We start from the raw sequence: 23,379 nt of genomic DNA on the forward strand, positions 1-23,379 counted from the left end.
ATAAAGAGCTGATACATTTCTAATGGAAACTCTTTATTAAAGCAATGGAACAAAAACAATCTGTACAGGTGATGATGATGATGATCGTCAGCAGGCGAGGAACGACATCCCGTTCCTCCTGTAAGAACTCTGAAGGAAAGATGGGAGGGATTCGTTATAAAACAGATTCATACACAGATCTGATGTTTTATTCTTTCTCATTTAGTTACTGGTTGTTGGAATAATTTCCCTTTTCCTGTTTTCAAGTTTAGAGCTAAAATCCACAAAAACAAAATACAACCACATTCAGTTGAAGTAAATGAGAAGAATAATGTGGGTGTGTTTTGAAAGAGGAACTATTTCTGGAACAGATTCCTCTCTGTTTTCTCTCTGAGCTGCTTGGAGGTCACTCGACAGAACAAAGACTTTTCTAATTTAAGTTTTGAAGGTTTCTAGCCAGGACTCAGGAGCAGGTGGTGCTGATAGTCACTCATTGGTATTAACGTTCCAGCGCTTGAGGTCGACTGGTAGAGTTAATGTTAGCTTTGGAAGTTTGGAAGATAGCAACTTCATATCATTTTCATAATCAGCTAAATTTTGGGCCGTTGGTTTGATCCCATCAAAGTCAGTACAGATAAAAAATGACCTTAACATGCACATGAGTATTAATGTAGAAAGTTGTATATACAATCATCTAGAGATAAGTTTCAGGTCCTATGAACATACTGTGTGTCTGTAGTTGTATCTTCTTATAGCCTCTCGGATGTGAGAGGGCTGGATGGCTCCACAAGGAGGCTCCACTGTAACTGGACAGCTCTGAAAACACACAATCCTGGATTCATTAAATAACACAAGGGAAAGTACATCAAGTATTTAAGTGATGATCATCATCCGACAGCCTGAAAAACATATGACAGGGAAAGAAAGTCCTCAAGTTGAACCTAAACACAACCAGCACCACACAGACTAAACCACGGGAACCAGCTCACTCACCTTTTTGCGTTTCCTTTGTCTTGCTCGGCCGTCCACACTGCCGTTCCCCTGTGGGAGGGGCTTTGTTGAGTGGGAGGAGCCTGGAGTGGAGGGTGGAGTGGCCTCAGGTGAGTCTGGATCCTTTTTGACCTGATGGAGAAACGGACGTCAATTAAAACGTCACTGTTGGTTCGAAACAGACGTTACATGGTGCAGCAGAGTGTGTGTGCGTGTACCTCAGTGTGTGTGGTGTAGTGAATGAAGCTGGAAGAGATCACATGACTGATGGCGTTCGTCTTCGTTGCCATTTCCTGTTTCACCAGCAGAGACAAATCCACGATCTGAAGGAAACCGAACGAGAGAGAAGTTTTTTAAGCAGCTGGTTTAACGCAGACATGACATGACACACAATCATGACATGAATGAACATGTTACCTGGGCAACCGTCTCATAGGCCAGGTATGACACGATCTCCATGGCGATGTTGTTTGGCTTCAGCTCCAAGCTGCTGCAGTCGAGCCAGTCCCGAAACTTTGAGGCCTTCTTGGCTGAAATCAGGTTTACACACAGACACGAGCAGGACATCAGGATTAGCTCAGTGGGGGTTCACCTCTGTTAGTGCGTCAGACGTTATGAGAACCATAAAGAACAATGTTCCTGATACTAATCTATGAATCTGATATTTCAAAATGCAAGAAGCTCGGTGCTGCAGCTAGGAGTCAGCGGACATTGGTTTCAATCTCACCAAAGCTGAGCTGTCGACTCTCACAGAAGTCTGAGTACTGAGTCTGGTCCATGAGTCGAGTCTGACGCTCCAATCGCTGAAGACACAAAGATACAACACACACACACAGTTAATATAAATAATAATAATAATCTGTTGTGACCAGCATCTATTAATAAGATATTAAATGTAATTTGTGTGGACATGGATGATTCCTTTGACCTTTGATTCTTATTCTAATCAGGTCATCCATGAGTTCAAGTGAATGTGTAAAAATTCCCTAAAGCTGATCTCAAATATTATGTTCAAGAAAAAAACATAGACCTACTTTTTAAGGTGACCTTTGACCTCCCAGATCTAAATGAGTTCATCTGTGTGTCAAAGCGACAATTTGGGCCAAATCACAGGGAACCTGACCTTTGACCTTTGAACGCCAACAGCTGATCAGTTCATGTTTGAGTCCAACTGAACGTTTTGCAGTTGCCTCATGAAAACGCTTTAATTAGGGATAAATTTGTCCTAGACATAATGAACTGTGAAGAACAAAGTGAACTGAGAACATGAAGAGAACCTCTGACCTCCATCCTCTCCTGTTTGACAGGGTCCACCTCTTGTCTCTCGGCCAATGACAGCAGTTCCCCAGTCTGATCCATCCACACCAGAAAGTCCTGGGCCAATCGCTGCCTCCGCTGGTTGCCCCCAGCAACGCCACCTGTGGCTCCTCCCTTATCTCCAAACACAGCAGAAGAATAAAACCACCGTCACCACAGCCTTCCATTGTGTCAATGTTTGAGTGTCACACAATCTTGTTTCTTGTGTAATTAAAGTCAGAAAATGTAACAGAAACAATGTTTAAAAGATGAAAAGCTTAGACAAAAAATTAATGGAAAACGATTGTCTCACAATAAACAGAATGAGAACTGTTGTTAAATCATCTTTTCAGTGTCTCTGCAGGTAAATGTAAAGTTTGAGTGAGAGTATGAACCTGTTTCCTGCTGCGGGTCGTCGTCCTCAAGAGCTTTGAGCAGTTTAGATTTATAATCTCTGAACTGAAGGTATTTCAGTAACCTCGCCACCTTCTTCTGTGAGAGAGACGGACAGGAAATACATTTAGTTATAAACCAAAGGGGTTCCAGATAATTTTAATATTTTAAAATCCGACGTGAGATGAAGTTTTGTGATTGTATTTGATTTTATGTTATTAGTTGTTCTCCTACCTTGTCTCTCCTCATCACGAACAGGATGTCCTCAGCAGAAATGACCCTCGACCCTCGATGACACGCCCCCTCGCTGGCCTGATGCAGCTGGAGAATAAAACAATCACATCATTTCTTCTTCTTGAAAATTCATTGACTAAATAAATATATTAAAAACTTGTAAAATTCCCAATGAAGGTCTGAATTTTGATCTTTCAGTTGATACAACATCACATGTGTAGATCATTAAGATTCATACACTAAAAATTTATATTTAGAGTTTTTGTATTTGTATTTTTTGTTCTAAAGCGAGTTCAGCACTTTGATCAACTGTGGTTGTTTTAAACTTGCTATTTACACTTTTAACTTTGACTTGACATTGACTCGTATGTCTGCGTACAAGCATACGTTACCATGGTAACGAGCTGCGTGTGCACGATGTCCTCCACCAGAGCGGCCGTGTCGTGCAGAGGCCGGCGAGCGTCTCCCAGCGCGAACCTGCAAAACACAAACACACACAATATCCAAATATTAAGAACAAGAAATCAATTGTGTTTGGTTTGAAATATAACAGTTTATTTCTTATATTTAGAAAGAGACTGAAATGTATTGTTTTGGTAACCGAAGCTTAATATTTGTATTGTTTCAGCTTTACTTTGTTCCTGATCCACACCAGTATATGATCAGTTTGTAGTAAATTAACATAACATCTCAAATCAGGAGAACATTTACTTTTTAACTGATATTGGAACTTAATTAAAGCGAATGTTGAACAATCTAATGCTTTGTTTCTCCGGCAAGACACAAAAGCACACAAACACACACACACACACAGAGACACACACGGACACACACTGAGGTCGACCGGCCACACAGACTTAAACCACAATTTGGTCAAACCCCAATTTGCATCCAGAGAAGCCACTTCCATGATGACGAACTAACCTAAAGCCACATCCTGAAGCTCTTTCCTTCTCTCATTCCGTCTCTTTCTCTCCACCCCCCCCCCCATTCTCTCTAGGTTACATACAAACACCTGACAACCCCCCCACCCCACCCTCATAGGAAGCAGTGGATTGGCTGTCGGTCCTACGGGTGAGACAGGCTTTGGTTTGGGGTTGTGGGAAGGTCGGCTTTAGGCTGAGTGTTGGTTTTAGGTTTTGGGGTTTAGTTTGGTTTCAGCCTCTCTGACCACCGACATCACCTCTCTGCAGCCACACACAACACAAGGTGAGTACCCCGACACACACACAAACACACACACAAACACATACACACACACACACACAAACACACATATTTGTCGATACGTCACAGCCTCTATCTAAATGTAAGTAAATTCCTCGAGTAAACAGTTGTTTGCCTGTGCAGATAAAAATTAACAAATCTGTACAAATTCACATTTCATTAATATTTTAAAATGATCTGCATCTGCCTTTGCAGAGGATTCGTGACTATTCCTTTATTCCCCCTCTCTCTGATGAAAACGTTTGAAGACGACTCTGTGCAAACTGATTTCCTGTTATTACCGTTCAGTATTTTTAAATTTCTTCTATTGCAAAGAGGAGCTGAAGTTTAGTTTCATGACTGATTATTATTATTACTTCCTGGATAATTCGATTCACTGTTGGATTTGGAAAATGTCTTTGAGTGGTGGAAAATGTTGACCACTGCTTCCAACCATCAGTCCCAGTTCAAACAGATCAAACAGATATTCAGGTCACTGGGAGACAAAGAAACGCCCAAAATCCACTTAACTTTCTGATGAAAAGATCATGACTGATTAATAGATTATTTTCAAATAGATGCAGAGTAATTCTCTGTTGAACGACTCAATTTAAATTTTTAAAATGTGGTAATTAATTTAATGGTAATTGCCTTTTTGAGACAGAGTCATTTTATCTGTTGTTAAAGCATTTGAGGGAATTTCAATGCTGATTTTATTGAACATATGTTGTTTTATCAATTAGAAGGAATCTCTAAATGTTGATTGATGTTTGCAATTTGCCGTTACAACCCGCCCCCTCGCTTTTGTTATGAATATTTTCTTATGTTTTAAACACAGAAAGAATGCTTCGTACTTAAGCTAATATTCTGCAGAGTAAAGAGGCTTTGACCAGGATCCTTATTGTGGTTTTAGTCAAAACACGTCTCCCAGTCTCTTTATTGTGGTACTTCTGTCGTTTGTTCAGCAGGTTTCTATGGCTTCAAACAGTCTGTTCAGCAGCAGCAGCCCCATCCTCTACTGGGGTGAGTTTCCCTGTGTGTGTCTGTGTGTGTCAGTGTGTGTCTGTGTGTGTCTCTCACATCATGCTCTGTAGTTCTGGGATGAAGCTAGTCCTGGACACTGGCCGGTCTTTGGAGCTGGATGCCATGGGACTGCTCATAACCACTCGCACCTGAGGATGGGAACAAAACAGAGAAATTAAGCTGTGTTTACTGTTTTAGTTCAACATCTAATGTTAATAAGTAATCATCTGTATTTCCAGATGAAATCAAAAGATATTAATCAATAAAATAGAGTTAATTGTTTCTGTGTAAAGATGGTGACACGAGATCATTAGAGCTGAGATCAGAAGCTAAAATAACAACAGAGCAGGACACACAACACACACACACACACACACACACACACACACACACACACACACACACACACACACTCATATACAGACTTACACACGCACACACACACACAACACAAACAGAAACAAAGACAGACACACACACACATATAGACATGCACAGGCACAGACACACGCATGCGTAAACATAAACAGATACACATACACAAACACACACATGCACACCCACGCCCACACATAAACACAACATAAACATAAACACACAAAAACAAAGACAGACAGACACACACACACACACAGACATATACAGACATGCACACATACACACGCAAGCACACACAAGTACACACCCACACATAAACACATCACACACACACATAAACACAACACACACACACACACACACACAGGTGGTGTGACCGCAGTAACTTCCGCTCCGGCAGTGACATGTGAATGAAAATATTCAAACACTGCGGTGAATAACACACAAAGAAGGAGAGAAGGAGGAGGAGGAAGAGGGAGAAGAGGAAGATGAGGAAGAGGAGAGAAACAGTCTAAATAAATCGAACTCACCTCCGTCGCAGAAAAACAACAACCGTCGCTACTTTTCACGTTTTGTTCGATTCGCCGCGCGATTTGATGACGTAGTATAAACTCAGACCTGGCGTGTTGTGGGATTTGTAGTTTTTTTATACTTTTGCGCTCAAACCAGCTTTCTCCCGTTTTTAACCAAATTCTTCAGGTTTTATATCGATGAAACATATAAAACAGAAGAGAAATGACGGTTAATTAATTATTAAATATTCCTCCTGCAAGAGTTCAATGGAGCTTCTCCACCATTTGTTTAAATATTCATGTTTTAATCACAGTTTAACCAGTTTAGTAACTTTAAGACCAATACCCCCAATGTTTTCAGTTTGAGGTTTTCAAATTTAACATATTTCACAGATGACGTTAATGTTCTGTCCAGTCTTTTTACACTGGACCTTATTATTCAGGCTCAGGTTCCATTATTGTAATTTGTAATTAATATAATGGCTATTTCTGGAAGTTTGTCTGTATACGTCTTTATGTTTAAGATAAAGTCTAAATAAATGTGGTGAATGTTTATGAATCCTTTTATTAATTATCTTTATATAGTAGATTTCACTCATTGTCACAGACTGATGTTGTTCAGAGAAATTAAGAAATACAAATCTTTCCTTCTGTTTCTTTAACTCCATCAGATCCTGTGGTGAAGCGTCGGCCGTCACCATCGCCCATCCGCCTCCACCTGGAGGACCAGGAGGTGCGGTCCCTCCAGCAGCACAGCACAGCGCCCCCTAGAGGCCTGGTCCAGACTGACAGCCCTAACTTCCTGTGCAGCAGCGTGCCGCAGCACTGGAGATGTAACAAGACTCTGCCGAGAACCTTCACTGTAATCCATCACTCATGTCCATCCATCCATCCGTCCAACAAATCCCTTTCGCCAACAGATCTAACCCAAAAGCTTTTCCATCCTCCAGGTGGTTGCCCTGGGCAACGATGTGCCAGATGGTGTGGTTGTCACGGTGATGGCTGGCAATGATGACAACAGCAGCGCTGAGCTACGCAACGCCACGGCAACCATGAAGCAAGGCTGCGCCCAGTTTAACGACCTCCGCTTCATAGGCCGCAGTGGGAGAGGTAGACCAGACAGATCCTGTACAACAGCTGTTTGACAATTAAACAGTAACTAATATTTGTTGTTTACTTTAAATAAACGTCAAAGCCTTTATATTTTTTGTGTTTTTTCTTTCCAGGTAAGAGTTTCAACCTCACTATCAACGTGCTGACGTGGCCGCCTCAGATCGCCACCGTGCACAAAGCCATCAAGGTCACTGTGGACGGGCCTCGGCTGCCGAGACGTGAGTTCACACCAGAGCTTGGGATGTTTTCTTTCCAGGCTTTCAGCCGGACTGATGCTCTTCTTCTTCTTCTCCTTCAGGACAGAGACAGAAGGAGGTGAGGTCCGGGGCGTTCAGGTCTTCTCACAGCAGCACAGCTCAATCAGGTACGAGAGGGAGATACAATCCTTATGTGATGATAGTTGTTAAAAACTGGATTTAATTCCTCAACAAACCACGTCAGTATTAAATTTCACTTACAGGATTCAAAACTGTTTATTAATGTCCACAGTGCTTTCAAACTTTATGCTGAATAGAAGATGTATTACTTCTGGTAAGTATTTATAAAACACATTTCAAAACAAAGTTATGAGATGCTTAACAAGTTAAAAATGAAGAATTGAAGGAAAACAAAAAAGACATTTTGAAGATCACAAATTAGAGCAATACAAATGTAACAGGTGAGAAAAGAGTGAAAACTCAATAAAATAAAACATTTTAAAATAAAATATTTGGTAAGATCAGAGCATCAAATGTAAAATAACAGAATATGTAATTATAAAGTTGAAAACAACCTCCAATGACCAGAGTGAATAAAAGGTCTAAAACAAATAAAATAATTTAAAATAAATGTGTAGAAAACAGAGAATAAATAGAAAGTGTCTTCCTCTCAGCTGACTGCAGATCCTTCTCCTCCGCTCTGTGGACCAATGAGCCGTCGTTCCTGGGCCATGTGACCTCTCTGACCTCCTCCTTCAACCCAAGTCCCAGAATGCACCACCTCCCTGGCCTCCACTTCTCCAGCCAGCCTCCTCCGTACAGCTCCTACCTGTCCTCTCCTCCTCCTCCTCCTCCTCCTCCTCCTCCTCCTCCTCCTCCTCCTCCTCCTCCCCCTCAGCTCAGCCACAGTGGTGCGTTCCAGCCTGGAGGTTTCTGCTACGGGACAAACCATCCGCTGCCAAGCGCGGGGGAGGACAGGAATGTGGTCGCAGCACTGTCCAATTACATCGAGGGGGCGTGTCTTTCAATTAGAGGTGATGAGCCTGTGTGGAGACCTTATTGATGATGGATGTGTAATTTTGACCAATCAATCAATAATCAATCAAGTTTTGGGAAGTTTTACTATGTCGTCATCACCCAACCGATGAATTAAACTATTTAAACTTTTGTTTTCTGAATTGTTTGTTAATTCTGTGAACTGCAGTGATTATGAAGTTCTCCTGTACTGAACTGTATATTTATTTATTTATTGTTGTTGTATATACATTTTATTAAACAATAAACAAACAATCAAATTTAAAGTGACTTTTCTGTTAAAGCAATGAGAAAATCAAGGTCATTAAAGTTTAAGAACAGTAATGAGTAATAAGATTACTTTTCCCTGTCGTCCCTTCTTCTCCTCCTCCTTCCTAAACATTCTCCTCTACCTCCACCAGCGCACACACACTTCTTACACTCTGAGTTTGAGCTCCACCTTTGAGTAGGTCATCCTTCAGTGTACACTCTGCACACACACACACACACACACACACACACATCCAGTCAAGTTCTTGCCACATTTCAAGGACATTTAAAGCAAAGTCAATACACTTGACCATCATATAAAATCTCTTTTACATTGTCATTTAGTTTTACTGCATGTAGACTTATTTTAGACATTTAAATTTGAACATACAACAAAATAAATTATGCAGAAAGTCTGAAAACTAGAATCTACCACACAAAGTTCAATGAGTCTCTATTTGTGTTTTTTGTTGTGGATCTGATGTCATATGACTTCAACACACTGGTTTATTCTCACATCCTGAAAAGACGCTTTACAGCTGATATATAATGTGCCCTGCAGAAATTTACCAGATCATGTGAATCATAAATAAGTTCACAAATATTCAACCTTCACCGTCCGGCTCGAAAGACTCAGGGTGATGTCATCTGACCTGAAAGTGGTTTCACAGGAGGTCACAGGTTTCTTCATCTCTCAGCCAATCACAAGACACACGACAGGAAGCACAAGATGACACGACGTGATGACATCGTAACGATCTCTTTATGACACAGTTCTAAAACTGAGGGATTGAAAATACGGTATGAAAGTATGAAAATGTTTTGTTTTGGATTTGAATTCAGCTGTAATTTGCAAATCTGTCTTTGCTGTTTTCTTTGCACACACACATGGTGTAGGGTTGTGCGTGGATGTGTATATTGTGTGTGTGTGTTTGTGTGTGTGTGTGTGTGTGTGTGTGTGTGTGTGTGTGTGTGTGTGTGTGTGTGTGTGTGTGTGTGTGTGTGTGTGTTGTTTTATACTTTTAAGTATATAAACAGCACGTGAAAGTGAAACTTACATTTGAGTGTAAAATTAGACTTTAATGAAAATTACTCCCCGAGGCAGAGTCTGAAGCCCATGACACTTTAATAGTATATAAAAACCTCCCATGACTCCATGATGAGTTATTCTAGATATGTAACACATGAAATAGTCAAACATTGTCAACAAGGCTTTTTTCAGCTCCGTCATACAGAAGCTGCTGTGGAAACTCATCACTGCATTATTATATTATACAATAAGACCATTACTGACATTTGCCAAACTTATAATCAATACTAGAACATAAATGTATTTATGTATTGTATATTGTTTGAATTTCAACTTACCAAAATTTAATCTATTACATAAAGCCGAACAGAGAGAATCTGAAGCTGAACATATGTGTGTTGGTTCTGTGACTCGTTCTAATGTCATAACAGATCAATGAATGTCAAGAATCAAACCAAATGATTTGTCAAGGATCAGAATCGAATTACGAACACGAATGGGAAACAGAATCGAGATCAGATACGATAATCATTTATCAGTCCCACAACTGGGAAAGTTCCAGTGTTACGACAGCAAAGACAAATGGGTTACTTTTAAAGTCAAGTATATATAAAAAGTGTATAAAAAAAAGAGAAAAATAGTGAAAATGTGCAGTAAATTAATTGGAAAGTCACTCTAGTTATTTACAGGTTCTCTCCTGACCTAAACTACATGGTCCTTAAGGTTTCTTGGAAATCTGTTAATTATTTTAGTAAAACTGCTGACAAACAAATAAAAGAGGCAACAGGGGTGAAAATATAAACTCCTATTGGGAGAGGTAATGATCTGAACGATAGTAAACTGATTTAAATGATAAGCAACTCTTCCACAAATGGACCAGACTCCTACTTTTGACATACAAAAATTAAAGTCAGAAAGTTTCACGGATCAGATCTTTTCAAATTCGCCTAAAATTCACCAAAACAGCTCCACACAAGGTTTTCGTTGTGATGGAGGATTTGGCACGAGCCCCCATCACCTGGAGCAGTTTGGAACAAGCCAGAGCCTTGTTCCACGTGTTCTGTGGTGTCATGCAGACTCTGTGCAGAACTCAAGTCGCTGTGTAAAAGTTCAGCTTTGATGAAAAGGTCATGTGTTGCAAAAATAAAACGCTTCGACCGAAATCATAAAGTTATCGCTCCGAGAAACATCTGCAGAGTTTTATTATCCCTGTTGAATCCACAGACGAGTCATTATGCTCAGATCTGAGGACGTCAGCGTGCAGCACACTTCTTCTACTTCTACTTCACCGACTTCCTGCTGAGGTCAAGCTGACTGCCGTCTCCTCACCTTGTTTCACTCACTGTCACTAATCCAACTCGGACAGGAACTGGTCAGCTCAGATTCTCCTCCACTCGGTGGATGGTGAAGCGCTCGTGGTCGTGCAGATCTGCTCGCCACCATGTTTCCACGGGTCACATGGTGTAACCACTGCAGCAGATTAATAGAGGGGAACTCACACACAGGCGGAGAACGGCCCGGAGGGGAACCAGAGATGCATTTGACACTATCACAAGGTCTGTGGAGAAATCACACAGCCTCCACTCATTTGTCACGCTGAATAAAGAAGCCCTGAGCACAATTCTGTCAAAATACTTAACCCCTCTGACGACCTGCAGTGACTCGCTGGTGTGACTTTGCCAGTCACTTCTGGAGTTTCAAGACATGCTGCGTGGTTAAGTTCATCCTGTTGAAAAGTCTGGTTTGGAATTTAACGTATCACTCATTACTTTTCATGAGTTTGAGGCAAATAGAGGTCACTTAATCGATCTCAAATTTACTCTAACAGAATTGAACCGAACCGATTAAACCTTAAAAGCCGAGGAGGGTGGAACACAAGTCGCTGCTGGGAGAACATCTGTTTGCACATCAATATATATTTGTCTTGTTTTTTCACAATAAAAACTCTTGTGTGATTCGCTGCAGTGACTCGGAGATCGTGTCAATAGAGAGGAGACATGATGGAGACGGACAGGAGCAGGACTGTGGAAGGACCTGCTCGGCACACAACCGCGTAAAGATCCTGTCGACTGAAACACACGGTTTTAATGGTGCTGACGATCCAGAGCGCTCGGTGCAGATGCTTTCACCGTGCATCCAAAGCTTCAGCCAGTTTAACGAGATCTAAATGCTTGCACTTTGACTCTTTACTAATCATAGGTGTGTTTAAGGTGTAACATGCAATAAAACAATCAAATTCCCATCTCCCGAAATCTTAGCCAAGGAGGTTTTGAGTGTTTGTTTGTCTGTTTGATAGCAGGATTACATAAAAACAACCCAATAGATTACCTAGATGGTGGAAAGATGTGGAAGGGGTCAACGAGGAAGCCATAAAACTTTGTCTCGGATCTGGATCAGGGAACTGATTCATGGGTTGTTTCTTTATTCACTTTAAGACTTTCACAGTTTTCATTATTTGAAACCCATTGAAAGGACCGGTATCTGTGCTTGTTTGCCTGATTAGGTTTGAGGGAACAGTTGTGCCTTGGTGGAGATATGAGCTCTCCTTTGTCACATTGAATGTAAGAGTAGTTTTATTTACATGCAGTAAATCAATCAGAGTCCTATCTCCCATTCACTAAACCAGATGAGCTTACACAACAGAAATCACACATGACAAAGACGGCTTAATTGCGCAGGAATAAATGTATATATATATAAATAATTGAAATTCCTCTCCTATGGGCAAGAGATAAATCAATAATTGCTATTATAAGGAAACAGTTTGCACACGAGCAGATCATTAGTGTGTAACAAGCAGAGTGTGTGCATGTTGTAAATTGATGCATTTAACCAGCACTATATCACTTCAATGGAAACGCTCAAAGCGCTTCACAGTGTGAGTCACACTCACGCATTCACACACTTTCTCTATCACTACATATACATAAACATTATATACACTACTCTCACACAGCGGTGAGGTTCACTTTAGGGTTCAATGTCTTTCAAAAGGACGATTCCTAATCCACTCAGTGCACATGGACATTGTTAACTTTGTCCTTACAATGGAGTGAAGTCACTGATTGGAGAGCGAGAGAGAGACAAAGAGACTAATGGAGGAGAATAGAGAGACATGGAGGAATGCAGGACTCAGACCTGCAGCCATTGTGTCCTAATACAATATCTGACTTCCTCTAGATGCCAGACACCACAAACACACACAGGCACATACATGAGAGCTGAATGGAGAAGGCAGGCAGCGGGGCAACAGGCCCACTTCCTCTGGAGATGGAGGGAGAGGGAGGGAGAGAGAGAGTGGGGGGGGGAGAGAAGGAGGCTGGTACAAACTTAGTCTGAGACGTTTTAATCTCTTGAGACACAAACTGTTCTCTCATCAGTTCACTGCTGATCTGACTCTCTCAGTTCAACTGGACAAACTCCTCTGTTCCTTCATCATCAGTCTGTTCGACTCTCTCTCTCTCTCTCTCTCGCTCTCTCTTTGAGAATCTTAATCCCTCTCGACCTCGGTTGGGCTTTGGACACTTGTGGTTGTACCGCAGGACTCAAACTGGTGACTAAACAACAGCCTAAACAACTGGAAGAACCTTTTACAAACACATCATAAAGCTCCTTCTGCGACTGGCTGCTGAGGCTCAGTGGAAGAGGGAAGAGGTGCCTTGCTCAACGGGACTTCAACAGCAGCTGCTGAGGAAGACAAGAGCTCCGACTTTGCAGAGACTTTCTTATCCAGTAGTTCTGCGGCTCCCTGCTTCTGCATCTTCAAACAGGTAAAGTGAGTGAATACATGTCCATGAGGTGTTTTTTTAATGTTTTTACTTTTATTCTTAGCCTCAGTCAAATATTTATAAAACTATCCATTTCAAGCATTTGTATTTTATTCAGTTTTCACATAATCAGGCAAATTTAATGACGACTCCTCTAAAACACTGTTTCTACTGTGAGACTAAAAATTCAAACTTGTGAAACTTCTCTTTCATCCATTGATCAATCATCTACGGTTTGAGGCCAAGTGAGTAACTTTCACCCCTAAAAGACATTATTAAACCAACATGAGGAAATCACAGCTCATTGTCCTGTAGTCATGATCAGGAAGAAGCTGAACTTCATCAATTAGATGAATCGAATGAATTTACAGTTAATTAAGACAGTGACAGATAAATCGATGGAGTTTCACATGATTTAAAAAGTTAAATAAAGGCTCCATTGAGGTTTATTATTTCGGGCAGTCCTCAAAACTATGTGGATATTAATGAATCTTTGTTTTCAGCTTTCGTCAATTATAAATGTTTCTGGATGTAATGTAAAAATAAAACAGGTGAAGTGTATAAAGAGCTTCACAGATTAACTTTCCCAGCCCACACATTGTGAGCAGGTTTTTAAAAGAAGATTTATTATAGTAAATATAAAATATATTTTAAAAATATGAATAGAAGAATTTCTGTAGAAGAGTCTTGGTCTTTTGATGTTGACACATTATTAATGGTGCACGTTATAAATAAAGTTTATTATCAGATTAAAAGCTTCCTCACGTCCGAGAGAAGTCAACGAAAAAATAATTTATCATCTTAAAAACCAGCAGAGGAAAGAGAGAGAGTTCCTCCTGTGTGTGTGTGTGTGTGTGTGTGTGTGTGTGTGTGTGTGTGTGGGTGTGTGTGCGTGTGTGTGTGTGTGCGTGAGTGTGTGTGTGTGTGTGTGTGTGTGTGTGTGTGTGTTATCAGAACAGGATGCAGAACAATACTGAGTGCTGGATAGTGGGCGCACATACAGACGACACCCACTGATGTGATGCCCCCCCCCCCCCCCCCCCTTCCCTTAAATCTCATGATGACCATGACCCTAAAACCGAATCTTAACCCTCAACAAAAAAAAACATCATCAAAATGATGGATTAAAATCACAATGTGTCCCCACAACAATAGAAAAACATGCAGGATGGACGCACACACACACACACTATCACAAAGGTCAAGCGAAAGTCTATACAAGGAAGTAATATTGTTATTAATGATGCTGGGGGCACTTGAAAACAATGTAAATACACACACACACACTCGCACGCACACACACACACACACACACACACACACACACACACACACACACACACACACACACACACACACACACACACACACACACAGTTCCTTCGAAGCCTTTTGGGTTTCACAAAAACAGGAAGGGAGGGGCATTTAAGGGATAAACTTAAAAAATACAAAATATGTGATCGGATTTTAAACTCTAGTTTTTTCCCTTAAGTCAGATTTATACTTCATCATCTGAAATGAGTGTGTGTTTGCACCGAGCAGCTTCTGACACAGAGAAGAGGTTCAAACACAAGTTGACTTCAGCTCTAAATGACCGTAGCAGTGAAATGATGAGTGACACATGCTCTGTGGTTTGAGAGATGACAAACTCGCCCTCTGATGAAAATGTTTTACGCTTATTGTGACCGTGTCAACGGGAGGATTGACCTTTAACAACATAATCATATTCCAGTGGCTTATTTAGTGTGTTACCAAATGATATTGTGTTATTTTAAAGGATTTCCAACGTGGTAATTAAGACAAACTTGTATGTGGCTGCAAAATATTATTGCACGTTAGGTTTATACTAGTTTGAGTTTTAAAAAACTAGTGCGTGAAGCAGTTAAGTTCAAAGATGTTCAATCAATTCAGGGAAACAGTTTTGCAGCTACACACATGCACAAAAAACAGCACAACACCAACAAATAACACAACAGTCGTATCAAAGAGTCTGAATGCTGTGAAGGTTGGTAAGTTTCTATCTCTTGGTCCTTATAACAGACAATAATTATCTTGGTGCTCAAGCAGGGAGCTCCCTTTCTAAACTGTTAGAAAAAGACACAATTGGGTCACTTTTCTGGATATTTTACAGGTCCATGGCAGGAGCTTGAGACTCGTTGTCTCAAGCGCTGTCCAAAAAGTTCCCTCTATAGGACAGCTGCATGATTTTAGTCTCTCACTAGGTCTTCAATCTCTCAGAGAGAGAGAGATTCAAACACTGGCTCTTTTCTTAACTTTAACACACTCTGCAAAACACAACGTGAACGTCAGATTGTTGATTTTAGGAAGTTGTCAAACGTTTCAGACAGAACTCGGCATAATCCAACGTTAGAAAGACACCAGAGCTCGTTGAGGGGTTTCCCAATATCGATCATTATTATTATTATCATCAAGAGCCCGTGGATCTTTGTTGTCATCTTCAATGTGTACGTTTTCGTCACATGTTAGAAATGTCGCTGTGAATTTTACGTGAATGTTCCTGCTGTATTCTCACAGGGGCTCAAACAAACATTGTCACACATTTAAATATCGGGAGCAACCGACTCCGACTTTGATGTTCTCACCTTCTGCAGAAAAGGTCAAGAACTTGTGTGCAGAACATTGAAACTGATTCAGCTAAAACGTTTATAAAAGAGACTTTCATTACCTCGGAGGTGACGTTAAAGGAGCAGATTTACCTCAGGGAGGTTTGTCGTTGGATCTTTTTTGGACGCGGCGTGAGCTTGAAAACAACTGTTTGTTGTCAGTGAACAAAGTTCGAGTCTCTGCACCAGTACCTTCAAATCTGATCAGTTCAGCACGAGGAGTCACTTTGAAGCTGATTCCTGTGTTTTTAATTTTAGAAACACTTAAAGTGGGAGAATGGAGTCACTGCGCCAACATGCAAATTCATCAACCACAGACTTGTGATGTTGTGTTACCGCTTCAAGGAGACAAGAGTCACCTGAAAGGACAATAACGTGTCTGTTGGTGTGGTTGGTGCGACAGTCTTTGATGTAGAGTACTGGAGAGAGACCACAGCTTCAGGGGGGGAACCAGTGGAAGAGTGACACTGACTGGAAAAGGACCGAAATATCTCAAATCCATCTTCTATTAAAGATGAATGATCGGCTCTGGAAACTGATGTGTGTTAGATGTTGAGGAGAACACTCCAGGCTGGAGGGAGCTTTTTTCAGGATGTTTAATAATCCTCTGCCACATCTGCATGTAGATCTATTTTATAGCATCTTTAGAATTTAAGATTTAACTGGTCTGAAGTTGAGTTTGACCCTAAGGAGAAGCAGTATAGATAATGGAGGGTGGCTGGATGGATATGAGGTGAAGTCTTTGCAGCTTAACTGAATCTAAAGGTCCTGTATGGCCATGGCTCTGTATTAGCTGTCATATTAATTTTAATCTTACTTTTTTTTCAGTGACCCGTCAAACACTATTTTAATTCTAATGTCTGATCTGTTTTTTCTGACCAGACTTTCTCAGTGTTGTTTGGAATGAGCACCAGCCAGACTGTAGACTCATAGTCTTGTTTGTACTATTTATATGTAAGTGTGTGTGTGTGTGTGTGTGTGTGAGTGTGTGTGTGTGTGTGTGTGTGTGTGTGTGTGTGTGTGTGTGCGTGTGTGTGTGTGTGCGTGTGTGTGTGTAGGCAGCAGTGTTTACAGTACACGTCAACTTTTTCCTTCCCCAGAGACAGACTGAGAGGGAGTGTGGGAACTGAGAGTGAAGCCAAACTGAGACATGGGCACAGACATTTGTATTAATGGGCTCAGGGCCGTGGTGCAGGGAGGGTCACAGGATCAAGATAAGAGACACACACACAGACACACAGACACACAGACACACACACACACACACACACACACACACACACACACACACCCACCACCATGGTTAGTGGACCGGTTGCAAACTACAGATTTTTCTCTGGTTTCGTTTACGTCAAAGTTTAGTGAAAGTTTTTGACACATATCCAGAAACATTTGCAAAAGAAAATGCATCTGATGACCTACTTCTATAATACTCTTGTGAAAATAGAACAGGGGTATATAATAAGGAGTTGTGTGCAGTTGCTGATGCTGCATCTGTTATCGGATTCCAAGTTACATGTGGAAGGAGTGGATGGTGCTTGAGGGACAAACAAGTCACCTGCTGTGTGTCTACATCAGGCTTTAAGGTGGAAGCTGTTCTCTAAAGGTCGTGTTCTCTCTGTTCCTCAGGTGAATCTGGTACCTGAGTTCTGCTGAGAGATCATCAGTTGGGAAGTGAACAAAGAAAATCTGTGCTGATCTATAATCGGACATGGCTGACTGGAGCCTGCTGGGAAACTTCCTGGAAGAAGTACAGGAGCATTCTACCTCGGTTGGCAAGGTACACAAACACACACACACACACACACACACACACACACACACACACACACACACACACACACACACACACACACACACAAACACATAAACACACACTCAAAATGTTTAAAGTAGAGTTAAACAGACATATACACAGTGGATATAAATAAAACATTCTTATATATCCAAATGATCCAGTTTATTTTGAGTGTACCAGCCGCTGGTTTACTAATAAAAAGATATAAAGTTTATGCTACTGACCAAAATTTTTATACTTGATGATAAACTAAAATAATGGCTTTTTCTGACCCTTTTCAAACTTAATTCTTATTTGAAATAGTCAGTTAGATCCATAAAATTAGATTTATCTTCTATCCCATATTGTTTGGTCCTACAGTTCGATACGTGTCTCTTCTCCACAGGTGTGGTTGACCATCCTGTTTATCTTCCGCATCCTGGTCCTGGGGACGGCCGCTGAGTCGTCCTGGGGAGACGAGCAGGAGGATTTCAACTGTGACACCGAACAGCCAGGATGCGAGAACGTCTGTTACGACCGAGCATTCCCCATCGCACACATACGATACTGGGTAACACACTACACAACCTAATGTGATGTGATGTGATGACTTTAAACCTGATGGGAGCTGTGGGGATAATGGATTCTTACTGGGCTGAAAACCTGTGGTGATGTTACATCCTAATAACAACAAATCAACATCAATTGACTTGAAGGTTGTAGAGGGTGAACTACAGAATACTACAAATAAATATACTTGTGGTCATTTTATAATCTCTGCCAGTGGCCAGAGGCATCATGTTCTGGTTGTTCATCCATTCTTGTGAACAACAGACAGGGAGATTCAGACCAGTGTGGTCTACAATTAACAATACTGTGCTTTATTCAAGTTTTTTTATATCTTGACTTCATCGGAGTAGTAGGATTGGTTGTTACCTTGTACAACGTGTTTTTAAGAAGTTTAATAAGAGTAGTTTTTCAGATTCATTAGCTTCCTTCCCTGCAGCCACTGGTTTCTGATCATTTCGGGGACAGTGCTGGTTTTCAAAGTTAGATCTGCAGCTAAGAATGTGTCTCTATTCAACACAACTGAATGTTCAGTCCTGTTGATGGCGGGATCGTTTAAAAAAGACTTAATTGTTGCACAAATTAATGGGCCCCTGTCAAATTTGAAAAGATTTGCCATTAATGTGAACTACACAGGGATTATAGTTAATAACCTCGTGCACAACTGTTTGTTTATTCCTTTAATTTACTTGTTGATTCTAAATGTCCTTGATGTCCTCCCAGGTGCTCCAGATCGTGTTTGTGTCCACGCCCAGTCTCATCTACATGGGCCACGCTATGCACACCGTCCGCAGAGAGGAGAAGAGGAGGAGCAGGGAGGAAGAGGAGGACGATGAAAGTGATGGAGACGAGGACCCCGGAGGGGGTGAAGGAGGAGGAAGAGAGAAACACGGGGGTCGAGTAGAGAAGGATGACGATAAGGACAAGAGAGACAGTCCTCTGACGGGTCGGGTTCGTCTGAGGGGAGCGCTGCTGCAGACGTACATCCTGAGTATTCTGATACGAAGCATCATGGAGGTAAATATGACTTATTACTGTTGAATCTATGGAGCTTTTAGGCCTCTTCTCGCTCATTGTGCTGAGTTTTCTCTCCACAAGTTATGTTTTCATTGTGTGTGAGGCCTAAGAAAAACTTCCTGACAGCACTTTTTTTTAAATAAAACACCAACAAAGTTAATTTTTAAAGTGTCAACATTATCAGCTGATTACAGACAGATCATCCAGCAGATTCACCATCAAACTTTATTCTTCTACTCGCCAAGAAGTGCCTCCTTTCTGTGATACATGATGATAATAGCATTTTAAAGTTAAACTACCTATGAAAAAGCTGTAAATGTGTATTTCTACTTCTCATGGAACTTGAAATCAGAACTCAATGTGACTCTTCCTCCACACAGGTGGTGTTTCTGTGTCTCCAGTACTTCTTGTATGGAATCTTCCTCCATCCTCTGTATGTCTGCAAGGTAAGAGCAGAAACCGGAGTCAATTTGATTTAAATCTGTATTAAAAACATGTTCAAGCCTTCACTCATTCTTCCTCTCCATCCCTCCCTGCCTCTCTCTCTCTCTCTCTTGTCCCTCTCTCTCAGGCGTGGCCGTGTCCTCACCCTGTGAACTGTTACGTGTCCCGACCGACAGAGAAGAACGTCTTCATCGTGTTCATGCTGGCGGTGTCGGCCGTCTCTCTGGCCCTCAGCGTGCTGGAGCTGCATCACCTGGCGTGGAGACACTGTTGCAGGTGAGAGAGTTGTGTGTTCACACACCTACACACCTCCTTCTGAGGACACACAACTCTTTACCACCCAGTGAGCTCTGGTTCTTGAGCTGGTTCTGGTCAGGAACTGGTTTTGATCAAAACATTATAACTTTTTCTTAACGATACACAACTAAGGCAATAGAGTCAGAAAGCAACACAAAACTGTTTCAAATGGTGTCATCTGTTGTCCGGTTGCAGATCTTTGTGGTTGTTATTCTTGTCTTTGTCTTCTATTTGTCTGATGTAGTTGTGTGTCTCTTTATAGTCATTTAGCATCTGATCGGTTTGTCATATTGTGTCTTTGTGATCAATTAGCATTACATGTGTTATTTTTGTGTGTTTTAACTGAGCATTTTGACTTTTGTTTCATGCAGGGGCTTTAGCCAGGGACCCTGGTAGCTTAATCAGCCACAGAAGCATGAAATCAGTCTTTGTTTTACTCAACATGAGAAGTACAATAGAATGTGTGTGTCCCTGACCGGAGCTTTTTGAAGTCAGATGAAATTAATCTGATGATATAATCATTGTTATCTTAGGTTTGGGCTCAAAGACTTAAAACTCTGAACAGAAAGCCTGTGTTACAAACTGGGAGGAGAGACAGGGAAGATCTAATGAAAAAATTCTGGTAGTTGCATCTAGGACCCACTTTATTTGAAAGGCTGAAACTCTGTGTTGTAGGCAGATGTACTACGCGAGGAAGGCCATCACTCCAGCTAAGACCTCTCTGGCCCAACAGCTCTCGCTGTCTCCTCCACCGCCGTCACCCCCTCTTCCAGACTTCAGCCAGTGTATGATCGGCTCCTCTCACTTCCTGCCGATGCCCTTCCCAACCCACCGCCTGGCCAACCAACAGAACTCAGAGAACATGGCCACGGAGAAGAACAAGATAGCTGCCGCGGTGGAGGAGGTGAACCTGCACCAGATGAGCTGCTACTCGCCCGGGTGGCAGACAGCGAGCAAACCTCAGAGCCAAGATGGAGGCTACCTGAGGGCCGACCCTGACTGCTACGGCCCCGGGAGCCGGGACATGAGCTGCCCTCAGACACAGAGCAGTGGGGGGCCAGAGGGGCTGCTGCTCTGTCCCAACGGAGGGCTCTGTCAGAAAGACAGACGCAGGTTCAGTAAAACCAGCGGAACAAGCAGCCGGACGAGAGTGGACGACCTCTCCGTTTAGAGAACAGCCACAGAAACAGACAAATTCAACTACTCATAAAAACAACAGATATATTTGACCCTTTTTAAACCTGCTACCATGCTCATCATACTTTAGCTTCTCATCCAAAACCGCTGGAAGAGTCACAACTGTCCTGTTTCACCATGAACATGTTTAAATGAAGTTTCTACTATTGGACCTCGTGCTGCCATTTAAGTCCGAGACAAACCTGAAACCAAACAGAAAACTATAACTATAACAATGTGCATAGACTTAGACGAGCTGGAAAATCTGAGAATCAACTGGGAGAGATCCTGAATGGAGACTTTGGACAAAGGAAACAAGATTCCTCCTTCTTCTTTACTCAAATGTCGTCATTGGGAAACACACAAGTGATTGAATCTGAAGACTTTGGTTTTGAACATGTACATCACTCAGTCTATGACTTGATCTGCTCCTTGTCTGCACCAGCGCAGCCAGACTGGGTCAGACCCGGTCCAACTTGGATAACCAGATCTTCATTGCAATTTAAGTAAAGTCTATTAAATGTTTAAAGGGTTTTCCAAGAGTCATCGCTGGTGTTGTCTGGCAAACTGTTATTTCTTGGCTGTTCTGTTAAATCTGATTGGTTTACTGCTGATGAAGGTTAACAACTGAGCCTCACAACATAGTTTGACCCCTGTGAGCTGGGAAATGATGCAGCAGCGAGGAACTGGCAGAAATCGGACTGTTTACGGACAGCACTGACTAATTTAAAGTTCTCCAGTGAAGCAGCAGGAACTCAAGTGATGTTATTTTGAATTGCCGCTAATGGTGGGATCGCTATCAGAGAAGAGACTTATCATAACTTTTTACATCATAGTATTATAATTTTTTCAGCCCCACTGGATCAGTGGATATGAATATGAATCACAAAAACTATAATATTCATTCAGTTTTTAAGAGATTTTCAAATTCTATGTGTGTGTGCAACATTGTTTTGTGACAGTTTTGATTATAACAGTGAATTTCTTCTTTACTGTACTATGCTCATTTCTCATTATGTCACTGAACACATCACTGAGGAACAGGAAACTACAACCTACCAGCTGAAATGTAGGTTTTCTGATTTGGTTTCATGTTGCAATATTTACAAGAACTTTATTACTATGAATTATGACTTTAAATTGTTGGGTATTTCCTATATTGTGGTTTTATATTTATAATTCTACTCAAATAATGAGAATGTGTTTATGTTTAATAAGCTTTGCAGATAAAATAATACAAAAAAAACTGTGTTTGTTCATTTTGTCTCTGAAATGATGTAAACAACCAGGCAGCTTCATAAAAATAGAAATGCACTGTTGTTTATATGATAAGTAGAAAGATGGATGGATGGATGGATGGATGGATATATAGATAGACAGACAGACAGACAGACAGACAGACAGACAGACAGACAGACAGACAGACAGACAGACAGACAGACAGACAGACAGACAGACAGACAGACAGACAGACAGACAGACAGACAGACAGACAGACAGACAGACAGACAGACAGACAGACAGACAGACAGACAGACAGACAGACAGACAGACAGACAGACAGACAGACAGACAGACAGACAGACAGACAGACAGACAGACAGACAGACAGACAGATAGATAGATAGATAGATAGATAGATAGATAGATAGATAGATAGATAGATAGATAGATAGATAGATAGATAGATAGATAGATAGATAGATAGATAGATAGATAGATAGATAGATAGATAGATAGATAGATAGATAGATAGATAGATAGATAGATAGATAGATAGATAGATAGATAGATAGATAGATAGATAGATAGATAGATAGATAGATAGATAGATAGATAGATAGATAGATAGATAGATAGATAGATAGATAGATAGATAGATAGATAGATAGATAGATAGATAGATAGATAGATAGATAGATAGATAGATAGATAGATAGATAGATAGATAGATAGATAGATAGATAGATAGATAGATAGATAGATAGATAGATAGATAGATAGATAGATAGATAGATAGATAGATAGATAGATAGATAGATAGATAGATAGATAGATAGATAGATAGATAGATA

The 23,379-nt window shown here is 41.1% G+C and overlaps 3 protein-coding genes across 4 annotated transcripts; 2 read left to right on the forward strand and 1 right to left on the reverse strand.

Annotated features, from left to right (window-relative positions):
* Nucleotides 1-16: 16 nt before the first annotated feature.
* On the reverse strand, nucleotides 17-6,062 carry supt3h (SPT3 homolog, SAGA and STAGA complex component). Of its 2 annotated transcripts, none has more exons than XM_061087414.1 (12): nucleotides 6,030-6,062; nucleotides 5,179-5,270; nucleotides 3,285-3,369; nucleotides 2,893-2,979; nucleotides 2,661-2,754; nucleotides 2,254-2,405; nucleotides 1,697-1,772; nucleotides 1,387-1,499; nucleotides 1,188-1,292; nucleotides 973-1,101; nucleotides 706-795; nucleotides 17-129 (listed from the first exon to the last, which is right to left on the reverse strand). In XM_061087414.1, the coding sequence occupies exons 2-12, from the start codon at nucleotides 5,256-5,258 to the stop codon at nucleotides 88-90; spliced, it is 1,053 nt and encodes a 350-aa protein (XP_060943397.1). In that variant the 5' UTR covers nucleotides 5,259-5,270; nucleotides 6,030-6,062; the 3' UTR covers nucleotides 17-87. The 2 variants fall into 2 exon arrangements, with proteins under 2 accessions (XP_060943397.1, XP_060943396.1); XM_061087413.1 differs by having other exon boundaries at nucleotides 2,661-2,757.
* runx2a (RUNX family transcription factor 2a) lies at nucleotides 2,665-8,384 on the forward strand. Its single transcript, XM_061087415.1, has 7 exons — nucleotides 2,665-2,676; nucleotides 5,064-5,121; nucleotides 6,683-6,873; nucleotides 6,962-7,121; nucleotides 7,238-7,342; nucleotides 7,423-7,488; nucleotides 7,996-8,384. The coding sequence occupies exons 2-7, from the start codon at nucleotides 5,073-5,075 to the stop codon at nucleotides 8,382-8,384; spliced, it is 960 nt and encodes a 319-aa protein (XP_060943398.1). The 5' UTR covers nucleotides 2,665-2,676; nucleotides 5,064-5,072.
* Nucleotides 8,385-13,020: 4,636 nt separating this feature from the next.
* On the forward strand, nucleotides 13,021-22,499 carry LOC133020598 (gap junction alpha-5 protein-like). Its single transcript, XM_061087219.1, has 7 exons — nucleotides 13,021-13,405; nucleotides 17,656-17,806; nucleotides 18,210-18,374; nucleotides 19,094-19,387; nucleotides 19,768-19,833; nucleotides 19,959-20,107; nucleotides 20,804-22,499. Exons 2-7 carry the CDS (start codon nucleotides 17,738-17,740, stop codon nucleotides 21,297-21,299), a joined length of 1,239 nt encoding a protein of 412 aa, XP_060943202.1. The 5' UTR covers nucleotides 13,021-13,405; nucleotides 17,656-17,737; the 3' UTR covers nucleotides 21,300-22,499.
* Nucleotides 22,500-23,379: the final 880 nt, after the last annotated feature.

This window comes from Limanda limanda, chromosome 15, assembly GCF_963576545.1.
Source record: "Limanda limanda chromosome 15, fLimLim1.1, whole genome shotgun sequence".
Taxonomy (NCBI): domain Eukaryota; kingdom Metazoa; phylum Chordata; class Actinopteri; order Pleuronectiformes; family Pleuronectidae; genus Limanda; species Limanda limanda.